General features: G+C 49.4%; 2 protein-coding genes across 3 annotated transcripts; one reads left to right on the top strand and one right to left on the bottom strand.

Moving 5' to 3' along the window:
• Positions 1 to 2,603: 2,603 nt before the first annotated feature.
• Positions 2,604 to 13,259, bottom strand: ARPC4 (actin related protein 2/3 complex subunit 4). The gene is given in 7 exon segments (XM_079933491.1): positions 2,604 to 3,504; positions 5,673 to 5,843; positions 6,837 to 6,932; positions 9,152 to 9,263; positions 10,535 to 10,653; positions 13,127 to 13,198; positions 13,200 to 13,259. Coding segments are annotated over 7 exon segments (621 nt in total). The 5' UTR covers positions 13,245 to 13,259; the 3' UTR covers positions 2,604 to 3,498.
• A 120-nt stretch (positions 13,260 to 13,379) lies between these two features.
• TADA3 (transcriptional adaptor 3) lies at positions 13,380 to 25,421 on the top strand. Of its 2 annotated transcripts, none has more exons than XM_079933482.1 (9): positions 13,380 to 14,040; positions 14,747 to 14,979; positions 16,345 to 16,595; positions 16,715 to 16,820; positions 18,308 to 18,449; positions 18,541 to 18,644; positions 19,840 to 19,949; positions 20,736 to 20,957; positions 23,124 to 25,421. In XM_079933482.1, the coding sequence occupies exons 2-9, from the start codon at positions 14,773 to 14,775 to the stop codon at positions 23,314 to 23,316; spliced, it is 1,335 nt and encodes a 444-aa protein (XP_079789608.1). In that variant the 5' UTR covers positions 13,380 to 14,040; positions 14,747 to 14,772; the 3' UTR covers positions 23,317 to 25,421. The 2 variants fall into 2 exon arrangements, with proteins under 2 accessions (XP_079789608.1, XP_079789609.1); XM_079933483.1 differs by having other exon boundaries at positions 20,772 to 20,957; positions 23,124 to 25,419.
• The last annotated feature ends 892 nt before the right edge of the window (positions 25,422 to 26,313 follow it).

The following is a 26,313-nucleotide window of genomic DNA, read 5'->3' as shown; positions in this document are numbered from 1 at the left end:
AGGTGCTGGGGACCGGAAGAACCACCTAGGGATGGTCCCTGATTTCACGGAGCTTACAGCCAAGTGAAGGGGAAACAAACAAAAAGCAAGCAACACAGGAATAAAACAGGTGTAGGTATGATAAGGGCAATGAACAAGCAATGAACTGAAACTAGGAAGGGGGCACACTTTATATAAGGTAATCAAGGATGTCCTCTCTTAAGAGATGACATTTAAGCTGAAGCCTACAGAAGGCAAAGGTGTTGAGGAGTTTGCCAGGGGAGGGATAGCATTCCAGGGAGAGGAAATTCTCAGCAACAGCCCTGAGAGAGTAAGAACCTTCCTGGGGAACTAAAAGGAAGCCAGTGTCCTGGTGAGACCTGATCAGATCTGCAGGACCTGGCAGATGGAGCTAGGGTAAGGTCCTTGGGGGTAGATTTGAAAGCCAGGGCAGTATTATGGGGAAAATAATGAAGTGCAGAACACACCCCGCCCCCCCCCCCAAAAAAAACCCCTCGGAAATAAAGTATCATTGTTTGAGTCGACTGCGGGGGAAAAAAACAAGTTATGCAACAGCCCTCAAGACAAGACTGTAAGCAACCTTTTTGGAAGTAGTAGGAAAGTGTTAACCTCAAATGTCACAGGTGAGATAAATAAGGCTCCAAGACGTTAAATAATTTGCCTTAAATCGCACAGCAGAGGCAGCATTGGAACCCAGATCTGACTCTAGAGCCCCACTCTGAAACAGAATTGCTATTAGGGCTTCCCTGGTGGCGCAGTGGTTGAGAGTCCGCCTGCCGATGCAGGGGACACGGGTTCGTGCCCCGGTCCGGGAAGATCCCACATGCCACGGAGTGGCTGGGCCTGTGAGCCATGGCCGCTGTGCCTGCGCGTCCGGAGCCCGTGCTCCGCAACAAGAGAGGCCACAACAGTGAGAGGCCCGCGTACCCCCCCCCCCCCACACACACACAGAAATGCTATTAAACACAAGTCCATGTCATCACTCAGAGGGTTGCCTACCAGTAATGCAAGTACCAAATGGACAGTCTGCGAGGCAAACTGTAGCAATGCCCACTCAAGCAAAGTCCACGAACGCAGCTTTTTTATTCACTGGTAGATCTGCTCATACAGTGACGGTGGGTCCTCCACAGAGCTGTCCAGCCAACCCTAACCACTGAAATCACTCTTCCCAACCCTGTGGCTGGTGACTGGGCTTCCCAAAAGGCATGCCGTCAGGAGAGGACCGGCTGATTGGCAACCGTCCGGTCTGTACTCACCAGCAGCAAATTTGGTTCTAGGGGCTCTGAACCCTGAGAGATGGATCTGTGACAAATGAGAGTTCTAGTTGGCTCACCCAGGCAATGCTGTCTTGTGAGGGCTGAGTGAGCAGCTACCATACTCTATTGGACATCCACCTTCACCGTGAGCACCTTCTTGAAAGCAACATTCACTGCAAAGCTAGGATACAGCCATATGCCCCAGAGAAGGGCACACCTAATTCTGCAAGGCAGGAGGGGGAGAGTCACAGAGGTAATGTCATAAAGGGGATGACAGCTGTCCAAGCTGCCCCCACCCCCAGCCCCTCCATCCTTTAACAGTACCTTGTCCTGTTTCAAGAGACCCCCTTTTGGCCACATGGAAGAAACTCTTGAAAACTCAGCTCAAAGGCCAACCCTTCTGAAACTTTTCCTGACATCCTCTTCCATAAAAACACCCCCTGTGGGCGCCCCCAGACTTCCAGTAGTGAATCTGAAATGCTTCAACGCACCTATTCACACACCCAGGCATTTTACTGGCCCCCCAAGTCTCCCTGAGACAGGGATGATGTCATCCCCCACATCCAGCACAATGGAAGTTACCAAACAGCTTGGATGCTGGGCTGGTGGAAGGATCAGTTACTATTTATTCAGTACCTGTACGGCAGGTACTGTGTCAGATTTACATTATCTCCACTTTAAGAAACTGAAGCACAGACTATAAATAACTCGCTCAAATTCATCAGTAAGAATCAGGACTCAAGACATTTTTTTTTTAACTTCAAGGTATCACTAAGGCTTAGTGCTGTCCAAGAGAACTTTCTGCAATGATGGAAATGTTCTATTTACATACCCTGTGACCCGGCAGGCATCAGCAACTTGTAGCTATTGAGCACTGGTAGGACTGAGACAGTAGATTTTAAACTTTTTTTAACTGTAACAATTAGACACACGTGGCTAGTGATTACTGTCAGCACAGGTAAAGGCAGAAAGCTTGGATTTGAACTCTACCCTCTTGCTCACTAGCTGGGAGATTCGGGGCAGACTGCTGCATCTCATGGAACCTCAGTTTCCTTAGCCATGAAATGGGATCATTATTTCTCTGAGGTTACCTTCTAGCCCAAATGAGCTCATTACATGAAAAGAACCAAAGCTCTATATAGGCAGAGAGAGCAGTTTCAGAAATGGGTGGAGCCTGGACTGCAATAGAGGTCTCTTGGGTTAGGGCCCTCGGCAGGACTAACGCCAGGGGCCAATCACGAAACTGTCTCTGGTGGGGACCCCCAGGCCCAAGTGCCAGCCAGATGGTCTTAGGGAAGAAAAAGCCTCACCTCCCAGCTTTTCAGGTATACACAGAGAGCACAGACCTCATGCACCCCCAGAGGGGCAAAAAGAGACTTTAATTAGGGGAGGGAGGATCCACCAGAATAAGAAAAGGTACAGCGAGCGTGGGAGCAGAGGAGCCAGAGCAGGCAGGAGGCCCCAGCCGGGAAGCTCTGGAGGACTCACCTCTCCACCTCTAGCACAGGCACTGCACTGACAGACAAGGCGAAACAGCGGCCCCTCTCAGCTGGGAGGGCACGAAGAGGCCCCTGCGGCCAGAGGTTGCCTAGCTTTCAGGCCCCAGCTCCTAGGTGTGGCTGGTGGCCACCAGTTCAGCCCTTGTCCCCAACCAGTGCTGGGTGGCCATCTTCAGGCAGAGCTCAGGAAGCTGGCAGAGGGTCTCCACCGCTTCTACTGGCTCAAGGAAATAAGAGAATGAGGGAGAGGAACTGGAGTCTGAAACCTCCCTCCCTCCCCACCTGTGGTGGCTCCAGGGAGGAACAGTAGTCGCCTTCTGGCTCCAGGCCCGCCCAGACCCACAGCGACCAATAAGGTACAATCACTGGGACCAGTCACAGCCACTGGAGGTGGAGGTTGTTTGTTTAAAAAAAAAAAAAAAGACAAAAAGGTTACAGTCTCCTACAAGCACAGAGTTTTAAGTTTCAAGACGTTAAAAAAAAATCTGTCCCGGCCCAGGGGACTGAACATCAGAAGCCAGCCTGACCAGGCACATGTGGCCTTGGGGCAGGTCCACTGCTGCTTTGCTGCCCAGCTAGCAAGCACACCCCCCCCCCCACATCTAATGCCCACCCCGACACCCAGCTCCCCTCCGCTGCTGCTGCCGCCGTCGCCACCGCTGCTCTGGGGAGTAACTCCAGGACGCCTTCGCAGAGACACGGGGGAGTCTGAGGGGGAAGGCCACGAGATCCAGCCAGATGCTTTAGAACTGTCAAGAGAACCAAGAGGCGGTGAATGATGTTATTACTGTATCCTCGCAGGCCTGCTCTGGGGAGGTGGGCTGATTTGAGAGCTGCAGCTGTACTCAGATCTCTGCAGGGCAGGGTTCGGTCTCAGGACACCCTGTGGGCACACTCTAATTTAGCCAGCATTCAGCAGTGTGACCTTTGGGGCACTGGCCCTAAAACCTAGCACTGGACAAGGCAGAAAAATTAAGGGTGACGTGGGTTTTTCCACAGCTCCCCTTGGTCGTGCCACAAGGGCTGCCAGAAAGCCCTGTCACTGTGCCTTGCTTACTGAACTGAGGCTGCCTTCTTTAGAAATGGGGGCTCACATGCAAATGCTTGGGGATTCAGAGAGGGAGCCAGGATCTGGTACTCTGTGTCAAGCTCTGGGTGGTCCTCCAAGTAAGACAGGCCCTTGAAATGCTTTCTAACCTCAAATATCTCCCATGGTGCCTAGAACAGCCCTGGACATTTTATAGACCAGAGGTTGTGGACCAATGGCCCACGAGCTGAACTCAGCCCAAAGATGAGCAGTGTTTGGCCCACGGGTTAAAAGAATATGAATCAGTCGATATGAATATGAATTAGCCAACCTTGAAAATATAGCACACTGCACAAAGATCCAGATTTTGAGATTCTTTTGATGAAGCCACGGAGGGCCAGAGCTGTGCGGTGGTGATCCTCTTCAGGTGAGGCATGTGCTCACCAGATCCCCACACGGCCCGCCTCACTCATGTACATTACCGGCCCCACCCTTACATGCACCTGATGCCATTATACTATCTTAGATCTTGAGTCTGAAAACTCCAATTCCTGGTTCCTTCACTTACTGGCTGAGGCACCTTGGACATATGACTTAACTTCCAGAGCCCAGATAACTCATCTATGAAATGGGGATGCCACCTGATTCAAAGATTGTTTTAGGTATTAAATGAGATACTTGAACGTACATTTTTAGCTGTATTACCACAGAAATGTACTTACTGTAACAACTAAATGACTGTCGAATGAATGACCCAAATACTAAATTGGGACAAGAACTATTTTTCTTCAGTTGAGTTCAGAGGCCTCGCAGTGCCCTGGCCATATAACCTTGTGCTACAATACAGGGAAAGCTTACTAGGCACCAGGTGATATGCTTTATACACATTTCTTCATTAATGCTCAACCACACTGAATGGTACGTATTAATTAACAGTCTCACTTCACAGCCGAGGAAACTGAGGCTTAGTCGAGAGGTTCTGTAACATGCCCGAGGAAGCAGTGGAGCCGGACTCACACATAGGTGGCCTGACTCCACGGCCTGTGTGACCTGAACAAGCGTATTCCCCTGGTTGCACAGTACAGCTACTTTGTACACTGGCTGTCCTCAGTATAATTAAAGCCCAGGGGAAGCGGGTGTAATATCCATTTTCAGGAATCTGAGCTCCTCCGGGGCTGGATCTGTACGCACTGGTAGGAGTAAACACTAATTCTACCATCCAGGGATCATAGTTGACTCTGAGGGGAACATAACAACAAACCAAGGACTGTTTGGAAAAAGAAAAAAAAAAGAAGGCACGTCGTGAATGACTAAAAAAGAACAACTGTGTCATCACTTCATCAGTGTAAACAATTCGTCCTCCTCAAAGGGCTGTAGTCCTTTCCGTCACGAAGCCACAAACAACTAAAGAGGGATCTGTAGGACTTAAGCCGTGAAAACGATGGAAAACAGGCTGCAGAAATCATGACTTTAAGCCTGAGAAGCAGATGCCAAAGGAAACTATTCCAGTCTGTTTGAAAACTGGAATTATACTCTGATTAACTGCCCTATACTCCTAGAAAATTCACATGTGGATTTAACTTGCCTCACTCGGGGATTGAACTAGATACAGGGAAGGACTGTGTACACTTTGAGATGTAGAAATGAGCGACTAAGAGAGGCATCACCCAGGCCCCCGGAGATGGAAAATGCCCTGCAGCTCTCCAACATGAAGCACGGGCCCTCCCGCCCCAAGGAATCAGGCTGACCTGCAGCCCACCAGAGCTCCTAGAGGCCTCAGGAAATATTCACGCACTGTTGGCACCACTTTCCCACCAGATGCTAAATTCTCAGCACGACCCATAGGTCTTTCTACTTCTGGAAACAAACCAGGAAGGCCCCTACACTTACATTCTTGAGGAACTCCTCGGCCACAATGCGCGCACGGGCATTGACCGACAGCTTCATCTCACTGATCTCCTTGTCGATTTCTTCCATGAAGTGGATCACAAAGTCCACCAACTTGTGTTTATACATCTGCTCTGTGTGGAAGTTGGTGATCAGAAAACTGATGTCATACCCCTAGGGAAGGAAGACAGTGGGGAGCAGGGAGAGAAGAAACAGGAGAGAATCAGCATCCTGGGGGCGCTGAGCTGGCCGTGCCCTCTACGTCCACTTAGCCACATGCTTCCAGTTGCTTGTGACCCTATCCCAAGCTACATGCCCTTCAGGCAGCAGCCCACCTGCTCTGGTGGGGTGTGTATGTTGGATCCAAGGAACCAACAGTTGGATCAACTAACCCCAGTTGAGAATTTTGTGTCTATCAGACATCTCTGGCAGACTATCTGTGGCACAGACAGTTGCATTCAGAATGAGTCAACGGAGAGTGAAGGGACTGGAAATCTTGTCAAAGAAGAATCTCTTCAAACAAAAGGAACATCTAGTCCAGAGAGAAGCGAAGATGCTGTGGGAGAAGGATGGGACTGAGGTCTTTAACTATCAGATGGGCTGTGTGTAGAAGAGCAATTTTATTTATTCTGGGTGGCCCTGGAGGTTAGATCTAGGACCAGAAATTTTAGCTCAGGATGAGGACGAGCTTGGCCAACATGTCTAATGTGTTTGACGATGGTGTTTGCTGCTCTGTGTGGTAGTTGCTTAGTCACTGGCAGAGAGTTGATCTGGCAGGGAGTCTGTAGAGAGGACTCAAGTACAAAGTCAGACAACAAGTGACCCAATGTCAACTGTGGCCTTGAGACTCTGATTCAGTTGGTGGCAGAGTTTAGATTTCTGATTCATCATGCCCTTTCTGCCGCTAGACTATAGGCTCTGGGAAGGTGCACAGTGCATCTCATCTTTTTTGCCTTTTCCATGGTTGAGGCAGACCCAGCCTCCGAAGCTGATTCCCCTTATTCCCACAACAGCCGAAACGAAGGCCAATTCTCACCCACGAAGGCCGTGGGTGCCCTACAGCTGGGGGAGCAGCAATCCCAGTTCTAGAAACAATCCCAGGCCAGTAACAGTTGATGCGGTAGTGGAATTCTGGGTATTACAAACATATGGATCACACAGTCTCACCTCCACTGGTTTCCTTCGGAGGATAAAGAAGTTCTCTGCTCTCATCATCATGAAGCGCATGAACTTGTGACATAAAATCTTCTCGATCTCATCAGCCTGGCGAGAGCAAAGGAGAAACGTGTTTCCCTAAAGCTGACACTCTAGGCCAACAGAAATCTGGAGCCTGGTCTTCTGACTGCAATTTCTCCCAGGTTCGCTGGAGGTAGTGGGGTTGGGTATTGGAACACCACCACCTGAACTCTGAATCGTGGGGTAACTGGTTGCCAACTGAAAAGAGGGTCTACTACATTAGGGCCCTCCAACTTAATGGGACGTTATCATGATCTTGCCTTCACCCATTCTAGAAAAGTAATTCTGGCAAGCCCACATCTTTTTTTAATTTTAATTTTTTGGCCACGCCGCATGGCATGCAGAGTTCCCCGACCAGGGATAGAACCTGTGCCCCCTGCAGTAGAAGTGCAGAGTCTTAACCACTGGAAGGGAAGTCCTGGCAAACTCAAACCTTTTATCTGTTCCTTCTGCAGACTTCCTGAGACTCCCCTGGTGGTGCAGTGGTTAAGAATCCGCCTGCAAACGCAGGGGACATGGGTTCGAGCCCTAGTCCGGGAAGATCATGCCGCAGAGCTACTACGTCCATGCGCCACAACTACTGGGCCCACACGCCACAACTACTGAAGCCTGTGTGCCTAGAGCCTGTGCTCCGCAACAAGAGGAACAGATAAACCTTTTATCTGTTCCTTCCAGAGTCCACATCTATATTCAAAACTACCCTTTCCTTTCTTATTTCACTAGTGCTACATTTTCCAGTCTGTGATACATACTGTGAAGAATATCAGAGATAACCTTAGGTGGTCTCCACGTTAGTAGCAATGAACATCAAACAAACCCCAAAGTTTCTCCCTGATGAACTCTCAACATTTCTGAAGGAAGAATTTTGCTGCACAGGGCAGACACACCCTTAACAGCCCCCAACACTTGTTAATCTCCCCTTTCAACAAACAGAGCAGGCCCTTGGCTTAGAGCTTTCTATAGGCAGAAGTGTCTAGTCTGAACTTAATAACCTTGTTGTTTTCAACGTGCTTGTTTTTTAGACTTGTCCTCAATTTGGCAAGTGGTATTGTTTTTCCATTTGTGGCACAAAGTTTCTTTTTCAAACAAATTTAAGTAGGAGAAAATAAGTTGGGCTTCCCTGGTGGCGCACTGGTTAATAATCTGCCTGTCAATGCAGGGGACACGGGTTCGAGCCCTGGTCCGGGAAGATCCCACATGCCACGGAGGAACTAAGCCCGTGTGCCACAACTACTGAGCCTGCACTCTAGAGCCCATGAGCCACAACTACTAAGCCCACGTGCCACAACTACTGAAGCCCACGCGCCACAACTACTGAAGCCCACGTGCCTAGAGCCCAAATACTGCAATGAAGAGTAGCCCCCACTTGTGGCAACTAAACAAGGCCCACGTGCAGCAGCGAAGACCCAACATAGCCAAGAAGAAATAAATAAATAAATAATAAGTCAATAAGTTAATTGAAAGAAATCTATTAAGTAAAGAAGTGTCCAAGTAGTCGATAAATATGGCAGAAATTATGGTGGTAGTGGGAGTGTCAGACATTTGTGAAACACAGAGGAAAGATAAGAAATTACACTTCCTGAGACTCCCCTGGTGGCGCAGTGGTTAAGAATCCGCCTGCAAACGCAGGGGACATGGGTTCGAGCCCTAGTCCGGGAAGATCATGCCGCAGAGCTACTACGTTCATGCGCCACAACTACTGGGCCCACACGCCACAACTACTGAAGCCTGTGTGCCTAGAGCCTGTGCTCCGCAACAAGAGGAACCACAATGAGAAGCCCGCACACTGCAAGGAAGAGTAGCCCCTGCTCGCCGCAACTAGAGACAGCCTGTGCATGGCAACGAAGACCCAGCAGTGAAAAATAAATAAACTAAATTTATTAAAAAAAAAAAATGACACTTCATATTTTTACCCTAAATCTCCCTTTCGGAGTTTATGGCTATCAAATTGATACTGTTACTGCTTATTTTTCTGAACTGGACTTATCCTTCATTCCTTAGGAAAAGTTTTGTGACCTGACACCAAACTGGCCTGTAGCCTTGGCTGCTACATTTCCTGCCTTCTAATGCAGAGCAAGGCCTAGAAGATGGGGCTGATCTCTCTTTATCTACCGAGCTGATGAGTTTGGCAAATCATTTCCTGGTAATAAAACCTGGGTTTCTTTGCACCCTGAATCTGGCATGCTGATCTCTCACATGGGGGCCCCTGGCCTCCCAGTGAGGCAGGGGATCTGTGGTGAGCTCACCTGTTTCACAGCAATGCTGACCCGGACAGAGTTGATGGAGCCTTCAATCAGAACCTTTTCCTTCTCATTCCTGCTGATGGTCACAGGCTGTAGCAGGAGCTCTTTGCTACTCCTGAAAACACAAAATCACAGAGGCCTCTGTACTATAAAAGAACAGAATGGTCAAGGAGACCCCACAGCAGATCCTAGAATCACTATCTGGGACCACAGAGTCCAAGGAATAGGAGACTCACAAGCAGGGGTGCTCCAAGATGGGGGCAGCAAGCATGTTCTCCAGCAGAAAGAGCACAGGCTCTGGAGTCAGGGCGAAAACGTTTTGAAATCCAGCCTCCTCTGTTACTTTCCTTGGGCAAGTTACCCTGTTGGAATCTCAACTTCCTCATTTGTAAAATGACTCTGATTCCTATTTCACTGCTGAGGACTGAGAGAGATCAAAAAGGGTCAAGTGTCTAACAGTGTGCCTGGCACACTGTAGGAGCTTTACAAATGACAGCTCTTATTTTCATAACTATAGGCAAACCCATACACTGTTTAGGGAATGAGGAGAGAACCTGCCTTAGAGAGAAGGACAAGCTAAAATCGAACAGTCTGGCCTCCTTTAATGATCAATCCAGAAGGATTCACTTGTTCAACATTAAGATCCCTCTCAGCTCAGTTCCCATTTTGATGTCCCTGAATCCCTGTGATGATAGTTGGTAGTTAACTATGGTGGTGCTATCTGGGAGCTATTATCCTTTAAAAATACCTATTGGAAACCATATATGTTAAGTAGCATAAAAGGGCACATCCTAACATCTTGTCAGTTTTCTTAAATTCAAATCATATCAACTTAGTGTGGTAACACTGCTTATCTCAGTTGTATATGTCCCAGATTAAATTTTAAAGGGGAAAAAGAATAATTATTTACAAAACATAAATTACATAAGAGAAAATAATCCCAAGTACGGAATATTTGGAGTAGACGACGGATGAGTCCATTTTTTTTTTGGGGGGGGGGTGGTGGTGGTGGGGGCGGAATCCTTGATCTTTAAATTAGAAAAGAATAGAGATGGCATCTCAGGTAACTAAATTCTTAGTCTACTCCTTAAACTGCCAGAGGGCTCACTAACTCCATGGGAGGTAATTCCCAAATGGCCCTACGCTGAGAAGTCACACCTTGTGTCAAGCAATCTTGGCTCCAGAGCAGCTTCTCCCCTGAGTTTTGTCCTGCCAACCCACTGACCCTATTTTCTGAACTTCAAATTGGGAACCATTGTTCATCTGGCAGCAAGACAAAAAATGTGAACTGTAGTTGTACTGACAACTCCAGGATGGAAGTTACTCATGGCACACAGTCATCTCTGGGTGTTGCACCCATCAACCCCACCCCTTTTCCTTCCCTACCTGACTTCCACTTCGGGCTTGTTGTGTCGTTCTACCACCTGGGAGGAGAAATTCTCCAGGCAGAGGGCAGCCTGCAGTGTGGCCCGCACGGCACTCAGGTAGGGACGGAGAGTGGCAGTCTGTAGGAAAAAGGCCAACAGAGGATCAGAATCTGTCTCACCAAACCCACTGGTCCCCTAGTCCAGCTACACAGGAGCCAGGCAGTACTCAGGGTCCCTGACTCTCAGATACTACAGTGAACACAATAGACTAGGCCTTCAAGGTGCCTTTCATTCTAGGTTTAGAACAGTGGTTCTCAACAGGGGACCATTTTGCCTGCCAGGGGACATTTGGCAATGTCAAGACATTTTTCATTTTTACAACGTGGGGTGGGGTAGGGGTTACTGGTGTTGAGTAGACAGAAGTCAGGCATACTGCTAAATATCCTACAATGCACAACAAAGAATTATTCAGCCCCAAATACTGCTGAAGTTGAGAAACTCTGGTCTAGAAGCATACAGGTGAATGATTGTCTTCAATCTACCTTTTGAGCCAACAAATGTATAGATCTACAGTGTGCCAGCCTGGGAATTCAAAGATGATTAAGACCTTCTCTACCCTTAAAACAGCTCGACTAGGTCAGGAAAACAGAGAAAGTAACTATGACATAATGGGTAAAATGTAAAAGAAATTTACAATTTTTATTTGCAAAAAAAATTGGTTTTGATTTGAAGATGGAAATAAGATTAGGAAGACTTTACAATGATAAAAAGTAGAATGACATTCCCAATAGAGGCAACGGTGTCTAGCTACACTGGCCTGTCTTCAGTTCCTTGTATTAGCCAAGTTTTTTCTCACCTCAGGCCTTCACACATGCCAAACCATCTATCTGCAGGCTTTTCTCCCCCTTCTTTGCCTAAGTCATCCTTTAGATCTTGGTTTATTCTGGGAAGGCCTCCTCCTTCCTCAGAGAGGCCTTTCCTGACTTCGCTCTTCATTGCACTTACTATAATTTACAGTGACACACCCTTTATATATCGTTCATAAAGTAATTTTCTCCTTCACTAAACTGTAAGCTCCATGGTCAACAGACCATGTCTATTTTATTCAAATTTACATACCCTGCACCTAGGTCAGTCAGCACCTTACATATACTCTGTCTTACTCAGTTTCTGTAGAATAAGTGAACGAATGAAAAAATAACTTAAGCAAGATCAGAATAACAAAAAAGGGCAGTAAGAGTTCCAGAAGTAGTAATGAGTACAGTGTTGCCAGGAAGCATTTTAGATTCTATGGATGAGGCTGCAGTAGTAGCCTAGAGATTCATGGGGAATCTCAAATGCCAGGCTACTGAGTGTAGCTCTTCTTTTAAGGTGGCAAGGAACTGCTGGGGCTTTCTGAGGAGGAAGTTACATGACTACAGTTGCATGGCAACTCTGTGGAGAATGGACTGGAGGAGAGGGAAGTGAGAGAGCAGGCAGAGAAGATTATTTAAGGAGGGTAATGAGGGCTTGGCCTGGAGCAATGCAGGACAAGCAAGATTATCTCTGTCAAAATTCAGACAGCAAATCTGAAAAAGGTGCATTTTAGGTGGCCAGCCCTGTGGTGCCTGCCCTTTCAAAAATAGAACAGACACATTCTCGTGTAATATCTCAACAAGTTTGATGTTTAAAAAATCAAGAGGCATGGCCTAAATTAAAACAAAAAAAAGAATATCCCAGCTTTCTAGCTGACATAAGAGGACACAAAGGCGGAATAAGTAACACAAGAGGGTGAGCAAGTTTAGGGAGAGAAGATGAGTTTTGATCCAGAGGTCTAATTTCAAGGTGTCTTCAAGATATCCAGGTGAACCTTGAACGAGAACCTTCCCAGGTGAACCTAGGAAGGTAGATTTAGGAGTCACCATAAATCACATGGTCACGAAAACCTGTACATTAAATAGGTATCACCAGAGAGAGTGCAAAGAGGGGAAGGTAGTGAGCCAAGTCTCAGTTGCCAGGAACACCCACAGTTATCAACAGAATTTCCTGCAAGGGAGGGGTCAGCAGTATGAGAGCTTATATTCTACAGTAAGGCTGATACGGTTGAGTTCTGACCAGGAAGAGGTCTACGTAGAGGAAGCATAAAAGAGATCCTTCAGTGAGAAAGAAGCAAGGCTGGGGCAACATGAAGAGTGGGATAAGCAAGTGTGGAAGTTTCCCTGAGAGAACTGTGGGGTTAAGCGGGTAAGAGAGAACAGGGGAGTGTATTTAGTGAAAGTCTACTCTGGGTGGGGAGGTGGCCCTACTACGGGCTGCGGCTTACTACGTGCCTTCGAGGCGCTACCACGAACCTAGAAGAGCCCACTTCCGGCTTCCTCCATGCCTCAGTATCCCCCACCTGCTTCAAGGACCAGACTATGCAGCCGCAAGGCCTGCTTCTTACAAGGGCGTCCCCCGCTCGCCCCTTCCTCACCTCGGCCCCGCCCCGCCCTCTTTCTCCCAGCCTCAGGGTGCCCCCACACCCCCTGCATCCCTCGGCCCAGGGCCTCTCCGCTGCAAAGCCGCATCTCCCCCAGACCCAGATCCCTGAGACAGAACAGCGGGGGCCCCGGACCCGGGGCCCGTCTCTCACCATCGCGGGCGCTGGCTGGGCCGGAAAGCGGAAGTGCGGAAGTGGCCAGTCCCGCGCCGCCTTCTCTTTCGCGAGAAGCGCAGCCGCAGTCTCCGCCCGGACGTCTGGACTGTACCATCAACGCTCCGAGCGGGGGAGGAGGAGGCTAAGAACATTTGGCCCCTCGGAAGTTTTCCCCCTAGGACTGTCTTGGTAGTTTTAGGCTCCTGAAGTGTAAAGTCACTACTCAAGTTTCTCCCGTTACCCATGGAGCTCTTGCTTGCGACTCTGGCCGTCTTGTCGTCTTTGCCGCCTTCTTCCCTCATAGCCATGCAATGGTGCAGCCCGGCCTCAGGTTGGGCACCATATTAGGACACGGCGAGGCGGAGGAGCCCTTCGATCCTTCCGGTTCTGCGCCCCCATCCTTTCTCCGGGCCCCTCCTACCTGCAGCCTTTGGGGCTCGACGGGACTAACAGCCCGGCAGAGAACCCGGCCGCCGAGCCCCGCCCCCTGGCGCCGGGCTGTTCCCTAGGGTCCGCGCGAGGCATACCCTCTCCACCCCACCTGCAGCGGGCTCGCTTGCTGCCCGCAAACCTCCATCCTCCGAAAGACACAGGGTCTGGCCCTCGCGTCTTTCCGCCCCCGCGTCAACTGCTGGGGCACCGCACATAGCCAGTTCCGGGGCGGTTGCTCGCACCGACCGGAACTCCCCGCCCCCTCCCGTGGCCGCGGGGCCGTGGGAGGCAGCAAGGAGGAGGTAGAGGGGGCGGAGGCCGCGGTAGGGTGTTCTTAGAGGACTGGGACCCTAAAGGCGGGACATTGGGGCGATCCATGGGTGGGGCCAGCCATTAACCAGCCCCACTTTTTCTGTGCCAGGCACTGAACTGAGCTCTTGACGGGCATCATCTCTTAATCCTCAGAACATCCCTGGGAGGTAGGTACTATTGTTACCCCATTTTACAGATTCAGACTAATTATGGGGAAACAGACTCAGGCTTCTTTTGCCCTATTTTACGGATGGAAAAACCGAGACTCAGGAGAGTTCATCAACATGTTCAGGGCTACATAAATAGAAATTGGTCAAGCCTGGGCTTGAATCCAGATATATCTGGCTTACCAGCCCACATATTTTACTATCAGGACAAAGAGAAGGGGCAGAGGTGGGGAGGGGTGAGACAAGGAGAGGCTGGGAGGCACAAAGAACATTAAGATAATAAGTATGCGATGCTTGGAACTCTGGGGCTTTGCAGAATTCAGGAAGAGTGGAACTGCAGGGAAGCGCATCAGGAAGACAAGCGTAGTATACCATGGCGGTTAGGGGCACAGACTCAAAACTATCTGGATTCAAATTGCATGTTGGTAAGCTTGGACATGAACACACACAGAGTCTCAGTTTCCTCATCTGTAAAATGGAGATAAGCATGGTCCCTGCTCATGGGGTTGGGTGAGGAATTCAATGAGAAGCCAGTAATGTGTCTGCACCTCACTTGGCACACAGTAGGTGCTCTACGAGTAAGAGCTGTGCCATCAACCTTGTCAATAGGTTACTGAAGCCTGACTTTCTCCTGGGTGGAAGGAGCCCTTGGGCTTTTCTTGTGCCACTTCCCCCCACCCCCCATCAGTGGTCCTTTCCTCTCCAGCTCCACAGCGTCCCCTATCCTGGGCCATGAGTGAGCTGAAGGACTGCCCCTTGCAGTTCCACGACTTCAAGTCTGTGGACCACCTGAAGGTCTGTCCCCGCTACACAGCAGTGTTGGCCCGCTCTGAGGATGATGGCATCGGTATCGAGGAGCTGGACACTCTGCAGCTGGAGCTTGAGACCCTGCTTTCTTCTGCCAGCCGACGCTTGCGGGTGCTTGAGGCCGAAACCCAGGTGATACCCCACAGAGGGTACATCACCAGGGATGGACTGTGACAAGTTATGGGTTAGCCTCATCTGCTGAGGCCTGGGTTACAGGAGCTTAGTGGGGAAGAGAGAGACCCAAACTGGGCTTGCGTGACATGGAAAATGTGCAAGAATGTGCATGATCCTCATACACTGCGAGATTTCTGATTCACTAAGCAACTAGTGACCCTCGCTCCCCACAATGTTCTGGGTCCTGTGCTAGTCACTAGAGGGAGGTAATTAGGACAGTTCTGGTCTTTGGGGAGTTTGCCAACTAAAGGGAAGGGGAGGTCAGACAAGTACCAGGAGAAGTGCTGTTGTGGTTAGGAGTACTGGGGGAACTGTAATGGGGAGGCCTGGATTTGAATCCTGACCTAAGCGCTTGCTAGCGTTGCTATTGCCAATGCTAAATTCCAACGCTTGCAAAAGTTACCTCCTGCCTCTGAGGATCAGTTCTCCATCTGCCAAGTGGGCTGGATAATAGGAGCTACCTCAGAGCTTTTGTGAGAATTAAAAAGACTTTTTGCAAAGGCTCAGCCTAACGTCTCACACTAAATAAGCATGTCAAACATTATTTACTCGTATGACTCTCATTATTTCTATTTATGGCATAAATATTCTCTGAGCCCTGGGTGCCAGGTGCTATGCCAGATCCTGGGGACCAGAGATGGTTAAGATGAACTTCCTGGTCTCCAATAGCTTATAATCTTCTTGAAGAGACAAAGTATTCTGTTTATTCTAGTTATGACCAAACAACATGATTGGGCCTACAGTGGAGGTACGAAGTACCAGATACTCATAGAGGAAGAAGATGCCATTTTAACTGGACTTCAGAAGATGAATAAAATTAACTTGTGGTCCCTGGGAATCCACTGAAGCTTTTTGAGCAGGGCTGTGGCACAATCAGTTGTATTTTAGCATCTAAGAAGCTGGATAACTGATTCAGAAAAGGCTTCCCAGTTGTGGTGACATTTGAAGTAAAGGTTTGCTGGGAGGCATGCTTGCTTCCACCAGAAAGTTACCACCAGCGTATTTTCCTAGGGCTAATGTGCACTGAGATGTGATCTACTTGTTTGAACTGCTGAATGCTGTGTGACCAGCTTGGGTGCTACAGAGGTGAATCGATACAGACAAACAAGTGAATGGAATGATGAGAAATATATGAATAAAATCCTGTGAGATGGGCACAGAAAAGGAGCTGAGTTTTGCAGTATGAGTAGGCATTTGCTGGATAAAAAGGGGAGGGGGAGAGACGGCGCCTTCTTGAGTTCTAGATCCTTATTTTTCACCGGGAGACAGAGTTGTCCTGTGTCTTCCCTTCTCCCCCTCAGTGACAGTCTCTGTGAATTTCAGATCCTCACCGACTGGCAAGATAAGAAAGGTGACCGACGATTCCTGAAGCTGGGTCGAGACCATGAGCTTGGTGCTCCCCCCAAACATGGGAAGCCCAAGAAGCAGAAACTGGAAGGGAAGGCGGGACATGGGCCGGGCCCTGGCCCTGGGCGACCCAAATCCAAAAACCTTCAGCCCAAGATCCAGGAATATGAATTCACTGATGACCCAATTGACGTGCCACGTATCCCCAAGAATGACGCCCCCAACAGGTTCTGGGCCAGGGGACATAAATGGGCCTTGGGATTTGGGTACTGGAGGCTGTGGAAGGGTCCGGGGGTTAGGCTGGTGGGGCAGGGAGCACCCCGTCAGGCTTTGCTTCTCTCTGCAGATTCTGGGCTTCGGTGGAGCCCTACTGTGCCGACATCACCAGTGAGGAGGTGCGCACGCTAGAGGAGCTACTGAAACCCCCAGAAGATGAGGCTGAACATTACAAGGTAGAAACCCCAGGCCTAGATAGACGTGATGGAGAACAAGAAGGCTCAGAGGTGCCTCAGAATCAGAGATCGCAGTGCTGTACATCATCTTCTTTCCCTGCCCTGCCTAGCCTCCCATCTGTTCCATTAACCCACCCAGACACCCAAGTTCTAACTCTCAGCTTCCTCCCTTCTGCCCCATCCAAATGGTCACCACGTCCTAAGACACCTTCTTCAGTGAGATCCTCCCTTTTTCTCTCATCGCCATCCCCTCTGCTTTGGCTCAAGCCTTCACCAGCTTTTACCTTAACAGCCTCTTAACACTTTCTTCCCTCCAGAGCAGGGGTCCCCAACCCCGGGGCCGTGGACCGGTAGCGGGCCGCAGCCAGTTAGGAACTGGGCCGCACAGCAGGAGGTGAGCAGCGGGCGAGCGAAGCTTCATCTGCCGCTCCCCCATTGCTGACGTCACCGCCTGAGCCACCCCCCCAGCCCCCCACCCTGATCCATGGAAAAACTGTCTTCCACGAAACCGGTCCTGGTGCCAAAAAGCTTGGGGACTGCTGCTCTAGGGGGATTCTCTTTTTTTTAGTATATGAAAATTTATTTTTTTATGATGAAAATAAAAAAGGTTCCATTAAAGAAAATGTAGAAAATACAGAAAAGTGTTGGTGGGAAATTCTCCCATAGCTCAGCTGTCATGTTCGGATGTGCTCATGACATGGCCTCCCCTGGCTCCCGTTACCTACAGAATCGAGTCCAAGCATCTCAGCCCTTGGTGGCACAGCCCCAGTGCCCCTCTCCAGTTTCCTTGGCCACACTCCCTCTCCACTGCTGTATTTATCAGCCCCCACAAGCACCTTGCCCTCACTCCAGGGTCCTTGCTGGTCTCTGGGCCTCTGCACATGCCCTTCTCCCCTTGGCAAACTAACACCCTTCGAGCCCCTGATCGCATGTTACCGCCACCAAAATGGCTTTACAGATTCCCCAGCAGAAGGTTGGTCGGTCTTGTGTGCGCCACAGCACCTTGACCTACCTCTGTCACTTCACTTGTCTGAATTTTTTAAAAATTTATCTGAAAAGGTAATCCATACAGGCAGTAACAAGTTCAAGCAATGCGAAAGATATTTTCCTCTCACTTCTGACCCTAGGATCTATAGTTCTCTCTAGAGATAACAGCTGTCAACGGAAAAGGTCCATGTACACGCACCATTCTGCACCTTACATCTTGGAAATTGTTCTGTATTGCCGTCTGTGTGTTTCAGTTCCGTACGTACCTGGCTTCCTTACTAGACTGTGAGTGTAGAGATTTTATCTCCTTTATCTCTTCTCACCTGTACCAGGCTCAGGCCTTGGCCCTGGGCTAGGTACTTGGGAAGACAGGTAAATGGAGCAATGAGGGATGAACGAAGAGCCTGTTGGCAGTCCCAAGCGCGCAGAGAGCCCCTGACACCCCAGGCACGACTGGCCTGTATTTACTGCTTTGGGACCGGATGGGATGTCTCCCACAGATCCCGCCCCTGGGGAAGCACTACTCCCAGCGCTGGGCACAGGAGGACCTGCTGGAGGAGCAGAAGGACGGGGCCCGGGCAGCAGCCGTGGCTGACAAGAAGAAAGGCCTCATGGGGCCACTGACTGAACTGGACACGAAAGGTAGGCCCCTCACCTCCCTGCCCACCCCAGGCCAGGACTTGAGTTCCTAGCACTTCAGCACACATGTCCATCCCTTCTCTACCCGATTCAGATGTGGATGCCCTGCTGAAGAAGTCTGAGGCCCAGCACGAGCAGCCAGAAGACGGGTGCCCCTTTGGTGCCCTGACGCAGCGACTCCTGCAGGCCTTGGTGGAGGTGAGCACCCCAACCCAAAACAAGAACTGTATTCACTCTGTTTCAATGTTTAATTTTTTATTGTTTATTGAAGTACATGATACATTTAGAAAGGTACATAGGTCATAAATGTACAGCTTGATCAGTTTTCACAAATGAGCACACTTACAGCCCCAGGACCACAAAAGAAAACATCATCAGTATTCTTGAAGGCCCTCTCATGCCCCTCCCAGTTTTTAACCTGCCCCCAAGGTAGCTGCTACTCCACAGTTACTTTTGCTGAGCGTTGGCTGAAGGCCCCGTGCAAGGGGCTTTCTACACATCCTCTCGTTAGAGGCAAAGACAGTGGTTAACCCCATGTTACACCCAACAAGGTCGAGGCTCAAAAAAGGGAACTGTTTGCTTGAGGTCATACAGCTAATACACAGAAGCAGGACTCAAACCCCAGGTTCAGGGTCCCTTTCTTTATGCCTGCTGGCTGCCCTTAGGCATATCTCTTCATCTCTTGAGCCTCAGTTTCCTGGCTGTCTCAAACACGATAGCGTCTTTCTGGGCACACGTTCCAGGTTGGCTGAGGTGGGGGCAGGGGGACATCTCCGTTCCACACCATCAGACGGGGACCCCACGTATGCTGGCTTTGCTGTCTTAAACATGCACTCTGCACAAGGTCACTCCAAGTGTGATTGCCACTCCAAGCCCACAGAAAAAGAGCAAAGAGGAGTGTGTGAAGGCCATGGCCAGCTGTGGCTCTTATCTCTTCTAATCACTTTCCACTGGAGAGAGTTTGTCAGATGACCACCCCTGACTGCAGAGGAGGCTGGGAAGTGTGGTGTATCTGGGCAGCCATAAGCCCAGCTACTGTGGAAGAAAGGCAAGAATGGCTTTTGGACAGCTGGCAGCCTCTGCTGCAGCATGCTTAGCGCAGCGCCTGGTGCATTGCAAACGGTTAATATACCTTAGCTCTCTCATTACCATTGTTGAGTGTTACCGTCACTCTTCTGTGCTCCCTTCTTTTGGTATCAGTACAAAATAAAGAATTTTTAAAATGATCAAAGTTTTTTAGAGTCGGTTTGGGAAGACTTCCCACAGCGGGTGGGATGAGAAAAATAAAAAGATATTTCTGGTATGTGAAGACTGTCCGTGTAGGACAGAGGGGGGCAGGAAAATGGTAATACTGTAGCTCTTTCTCCCTGCATGCATTTCTGTGCTCTTCTAGGAAAATATTATTTCCCCCATGGAGGACTCTCCTATTCCGGACATGTCTGGAAAAGAATCAGGGGCTGATGGGGCAAGCACCTCTCCCCGCAATCAGAATAAACCCTTCAGGTGAGTGACATCCTGTCCATGCCTCACAGTCTGGCCTCTGCTTCTGTTGACTTTTGTCCATCCCAGCATGGGTGGTCTTCATTAATAGAGAGACTGAGGACATTTTGATAAAGACCAATAGAAGTCAGATGTGCGTGCTGGGCCAGGATTTCCACATGCACAGGCTTAGTACAGGGTTTTCATCATGGCCCTGTTCTTACTGTAAACAACCTAAATGTCCACCTGGAGGAGACTGGTTGGCTAAATTGTCGTAACTCCATCTGATGAAATAACTTGCAACTATTAATCACACTAGAGAAATATAACTGACACGCAAAGATGTAAACAATAGAGTGATAAGTGGAAACTGTCAGTTGTAGCACAATACAGACAATATGATCCTATTTTTACTTAAGATATATTTAAATGTTGGTACATGGCGGGGAAAAGCTAAAATAATACATTAAAAAAGTGGGAATAATATGTAACACAATCTGGAATATGTATAGTATTTATATAAGAACATAAAATACATATTTTTATGTATATAACGTAATGTGGTAAGAAGATGGTAACATATATAATAGTAACAGGTAACAAAATAGTGATTCTCTTTGGGTCGTTAGCATTGTAGGTTTTTCTGTATTTTATATTACATAGCGTATCGATATATGTTGCGTATGTTTACAACAAGACCAGATGTGTCTGTCTCTATATTTTTATGTGTAGATAGATAGAGAGACAGTGCTCAAAGAGAAAGGAAGGTGTTCACTAACCTTGGGCACCTCAGAGCGGTCCCCCTTGCAGGCTGGCCCTTGAGCTGAGCACTGCCTTTGCCTGCAGTGTGCCGCATACCAAGTCCCTGGAGAGCCGCATCAAGGAGGAGCTGATCGCCCAGGGCCTGCTGGAATCTGAGGACCGCCCTGCAGAGGACTCTGAGGACGAAGTTCTGGCGGAGCTGCGCAAACGGCAGGCCGAGCTGAAAGCGCTCAGTGCCCACAACCGCACCAAGAAGCACGACCTGCTGAGGTGAGTGTGGACAGGATGCCCGGGCCAGGGCGTGGCCAGCGAGGCCTTGGCCATGCTGGTGGCCTTCCGGGAGCTTTACGACAGGCTTTCCAAACCCAGCAGGGCCTCTAAATCACCCGGAGGGCTTTGAAAAAAATGTCAGTGCCGGGCACCACCCCACTGGTTTTGTCTCAAACAGATTCTTATTCCACAGACTACAGCTCAGGCATCTGTGACTTGTTTATTCACTTCTAATTGTGGTAACAACAAATAACACAAAATTTACCCTCTAAACCATTTTCAAGTGTACGGTTCAGTGGTGTTAACTGTATTCGCATTGTTGTGTGGTTTACTTTTAAGTCTTTCCATGCTTAACTTTCTTTCTCCCCCAGAGTTTTATTGTGAAAAATTTCATACACACAGAAACTCTGACAGAGTAGTACAGTAAACACCAGTATACTCTCCACCTCAGTTTATCAACTGTTAACATTTTCTTGAGCATCTGTGATTACTACCAGCCCCTTACCAGGAACTGACCAGTGTTTTCGTGCGATGTCATTCATTTTCTATTCATTCCCATCCATCTTGCCCTGCACTCCTCACAACAAGGGTGCAGGTGGTATCTGTGGGGAGATCATGGTAGTGGCTACCCTTTTCTTGGGAAGATAGAGAAGCAGCCCAACTAAGTCCCCTTGCTCCTCGTAGGCAGGTGCTGTGTCTCCGCCTCACAGAGCCCCAGCAGACCAGAGCACGCTCGTTCACTTGGCCACCTCTGCCTGTCTCTTAGACGTTGTGCTGGGTTAGGAAGAGAGGCAGGGCAAAGGGCTTGCAGTCACCACGTGAGTGGCTGGTAAAGACGTGCATCATTAGAAGGAGAAGTTGCTGGCAAGCTGCTAGGGTATTTAAGGATGAGGGTATACTGAGTGCCTACCGTGTACCAGGGGCTTTATGTACACCCTCTTACTTAATCTCTGCTATAGCCCAGGGAGTAGGTGGTAGTGTTCCCTGTTTACCAAATAAGGAAATAAAGGCCCAGTGAAATGAGTGCTCTGCTGAAGGTCACACAGCCAATAAACAGCTAAGCTGTGACTGAAGCCCAAGACTGAATCCAGAGCCTCTTTCTAGTTCCCTTTCAAGGGCTAGAAGAGGAAAATACAGATGAAGGAGTACTGAGGAAGGGAGGGGGACGGGAGAGAGAGAGAGGTGGGGATGTGCAGCTACAGAAGTAATGGGCAGTGAAGGAACTAGCTTGGCTATCAGAAGGCCAGCGTGCAGCCCTCAGCCCTGCATGGGTAGCTGCAGGGCCTTAAGCAAGGCATCTCCTGCCCTGAGCAGCAGCTTCCCCTTCTGAAAACAGGTTGGACTAGATAGATCTCTAAGTGACCTTCCAGCTCCACCATGAATTGAATTTATAGGTCAGGTTCCATTCGGAGGGGTCAGTTTGGTATCTCACTCACCTCCTGTAGACCTCAGGCTGTCTAGACCCTTAGGTTGCTCTGGAATTTGGTTGCTGAAGTAAAAGCAGGTCTTCTGCTGGCACCAGAACACTTTTTTTTTTAAATTAATTTATTTCATTTATTTATTTTTGGCTGCATTGGGTCTTCGTTGCTGTGCACGGGCTTTCTCTAGTTGCAGAGAGCTGGGGCTACTCTTCATTGCGGTGGCTTCTCTTGTTGCAGAGCACGGGCTCTAGAGCTCAGGCTCAGTAGTTGTGGTGCACGGGCTTAGTTGCTCCACAGCATGTGGGATCTTCGCGGACCAGGGCTCGAACCCGTGTCCCCTGCATTGGCAGGTGGATTCTTAACCACTGCGCCACCAGGGAAGCCCCCAGAACACCTTTTAAAGAATATTGTTTGGAGGAAGCCTGCCTTGATTCAGATCTCCTCCTCACTAGTTGTGGGATCTTGGGGCATTTCTTATCCTCCTTGAGCCTCAGTTTCCTCACTGGTAACATAGGAATAATAGTACCTACCTCACAAGGTTGTTAGGATTAACTGAGCTGATATTTTTGAAGAGGTAGTACCTGGCACAGGGCACCATGTAAGCGTGGCTCAATAACTTTGCTATTTGGTATGAAATGGTCCACAGGAGTGGCAGCCCTGGGTAGTGGGGTGGGCTCAGTCTGGAACAGGGAGGAGCCCTATTCTGGTGGGCTTCCCATGGCACCTGGCCGGCTGGTCCCCACAGGCTGGCAAAGGAGGAGGTGAGTCGGCAGGAGCTGAGGCAGCGGGTCCGCATGGCAGACAATGAGGTCATGGACGCATTCCGCAAGATCATGGCTGCCCGGCAGAAGAAGCGGACGCCCACCAAGAAGGAGAAGGACCAGGCCTGGAAGACTCTGAAGGAGCGTGAGAGCATCCTAAAGCTGCTGGACGGGTAGCTCTCACCCCTGCCTCAGGCTGCCTCCCCCTGGCTTGGGAGGGGGAGGCCCACTTCCTTCTTTGGGCTGCCAGAAGCCTCAGCCTGTGGCTGCCTGTCTAATGGCGACAGTCTCTAGAAGCTGTGACCCTTCTCTGAGGTCTTTTGGCCCAGCTCTGTACAGCCAGGACACGAGAGGCCCTGCTGGGCTGGCCTGGGGCCCAGTCTCTGCTTGGTCCCCCAAGATGGGGGGGCTTCATTTCTGGGTTGTCCTCGTCCCCCTCTTCACCATCTCCCACTCCCCTACCCCTTTCACCCTCAAGGACTTCTCCCTTGTGGTTTTGTAAAGTACCAACTTAAGAATAAAGTGACTGGTGTGGTTTTTTTTAAAAAGCATCCAGAATCTTTGTCTGTTATTGTGGGGTAGAAAGGAACTTGTGTGGGTGGCATAGTTTAGGAGGGCATGCTTGAGGGCTCTCAGCCTGTGGCCACTCGCCTAGGTCATTCGTTCAGGGAGAACGTTCTGAAGATACTTGTGGCCACAGGTAACAGAACACCCCAGCTCAAGGTGGTTTAACAAGGAAGTGTGTTAGCTAGGGGTTTGGTGGTCCTGGGGCAGCGTGGCACCCAGGGTTAGCCAATCTCCAGCAACTCAACAAGGCCATCAAGGGTCCAGGTGTCTCCACACTCCCACGGTGTCAGCTTTTGCCTAAAGTAGGTTCCCTTCCAACTGTGCAGTGGCAGCCAGTAGCAGTTGATGGACGCCAAATGCTTCCTCATTTCTGTCCAGCACGAGAGAGGGCAGGAAGGCGCCAGCTGGCTTCCATGCCCACCCAAAAGAGCAAGAAGCCTTTTGCAGACACCCTTGTGTCTCACCAGCCCAAACTAGGTCCTACGTACCCATTTTTGAACCAGTCACTGGCAAGGGATGACTCTAATGGGTTTAAACGACTCTCCGTGAAAATGGAATCAGCTTCCCCACTAAGCCTAAGGCAGTGGGGAGACAAGGTGGAACCCGACAAAGATCTGAAGAGGAAGGGGAAATGGATGCTGGATAGGCCACCAAGAGCGTGCCTTCCACAGCCCCGGTTAGGAAGCTAGGCCTGGGAGTCACAGATGAATAAATACACTCTCGTCCCTGCCTCCAGTTGTTCCCAAACTATGGTGTCAGAGAGTCGGAGAATAATTTGCAATTTACTGTGGGAAGGTTGAGGTCCACGTGGAGGAGGGGAGGGGAAGCTTCCCTGAGGAACTGACCTATGAACTGAACCGTAGAGAAGGATGGCCAGGACGGCCAACATTCTTGTGTGCCCAGCACCTCTCCTATTGGAGAACTGTCCCCTCCCCACTCCATGTAGCTCTGTGGGGCTGTCAAACTCGTGGATACATGGCCCTAGCTTGGCCAATCTCAGTCCACCATCCCTCTAGCCACAGTGATTGACCCAAAGAGTGGGCATGTGACCCAAGCTGGGCCAATCAGAGGCCTTCCATAAGATTGCTCTATGGATGTGGAAAGAAAGGAGGATTTCTCTTCCTTTATATGAAAAACTATAAAATACAAGCTTGAACCACCCAGTAACCCATTTTCCTGCCACATGGAAGAGTCTGCCTGAGAATAAAGCCAATACAGAGGAGCAGAGCCAGGAGATGGAGAAGACAGAGCACTCATGATGTACCTGGAGCCCTGGATCCTCCATTAGAGTTCAGCTATATCCACCCACAAATGCTTCTTTTGGCTTAAGCTAGTTTACTTTGGAGGTGTTATCTGTCAACTGAAGAAGACCTAATAAAAGCGGATTTTGGCAAAAAGAAGGGTGGAGTAGGGTCCTTCAAGAAATGACAGCGTGAGGATCTGCCTCCTGCTACGTGGCGGTGGGGGAGGGGTGAGGGTCGGGGGGCACGGCTGCAGATTTTCAGTGACCCACTGACCCTAGCTTGTGTACAGTCTTCTCAGAAAAAACACCCACACTTAATTTCTGAAATTAAGTGCTCAGTAAATTCAGTCCTTTACAAGGCACTGTTCAACTCGTTAAGCTACTGAATCTTCTCAACTATCCCTCATGGTAGGAACTAATAACATCCCATTCACAGATAAGGAAGCTAAGTCAGGAGTTTACATGTGTTGCTTGCTCAAACAATTGATTAGTGGTCGAGCCAGGTTTCAAGCTCAGTTCATCTGACTTGCGCACAGAGCCTCTTTATTACACAGTGCATCAGGGCCCCACTTCCTTATAGTCTGTGAATGGTACTTCCAGGCTCAGGCAGTGCACAACCTGTGCAACCATACATGGCAGCCCTGCCTACAGACCCCCTGTTCTTAATTCACTACTCATTTCCATGTCCATTAGACCAGACCATAAGTATGGTAGGCGTTGTTAATAGAGTGTTCCAGGAACAGAGACAGATTTGTGGAGGAGGTAGGATGGCAGCTTAGGTCCCAAAATTAGGTAGAATTGTGAGAGAGGAAGGTAGATATCATAAATAGAAGGAAAAACCCTAGAAGAGTGACTGGGCCTGATTCATTAGGGGAAAAACTTAACTTTCTTATCAGTTGTGAGAATTCTAGTTATTCTAGTTATTCTCTATTGTACACCTACTATCTGCCTACTACTGTGCTGGGCCCTTTACTCCCACGTCTTATTTGATGCTCACCACACATCTGCAAGGTGAGTAGTAACATCCCTACCCTGCAGAGGAGGACATCAAGGCTAAAAAAGGTTCACTGCCTTCTGAGGCTACACAGCCTTGGTGCAGGAACAGTTACCACCGTGATAGCACCATCCCTGGCAGAGTTGACAACCGCAGCAGGACAGGGAGTCCCTTCTTATGGCCATACCCATGTCCGCTGGAGCCAAAGAAGGCTTCCTTTATGGGGTTTGGAGAAAGCTGGGTTCCCTGTGATGAGGGGGAGATTAGTTCCAGCACCTCAAGGTTCCAATTTTATTTGTTTATTATTTTATTTTTTGGCCGACTCCACGGCTTGCAGGATCTTAGTTCCCTGACCAGGGATTGAAACTGG

The sequence above is a fragment of the Stenella coeruleoalba genome (genome assembly GCF_951394435.1).
Source record: "Stenella coeruleoalba genome assembly, chromosome: 10".
Taxonomy (NCBI): Eukaryota; Metazoa; Chordata; class Mammalia; order Artiodactyla; family Delphinidae; genus Stenella; species Stenella coeruleoalba.
Note: the sequence above shows the minus strand (reverse complement) of the source record. Positions and strands in the feature narration are given on the sequence as shown.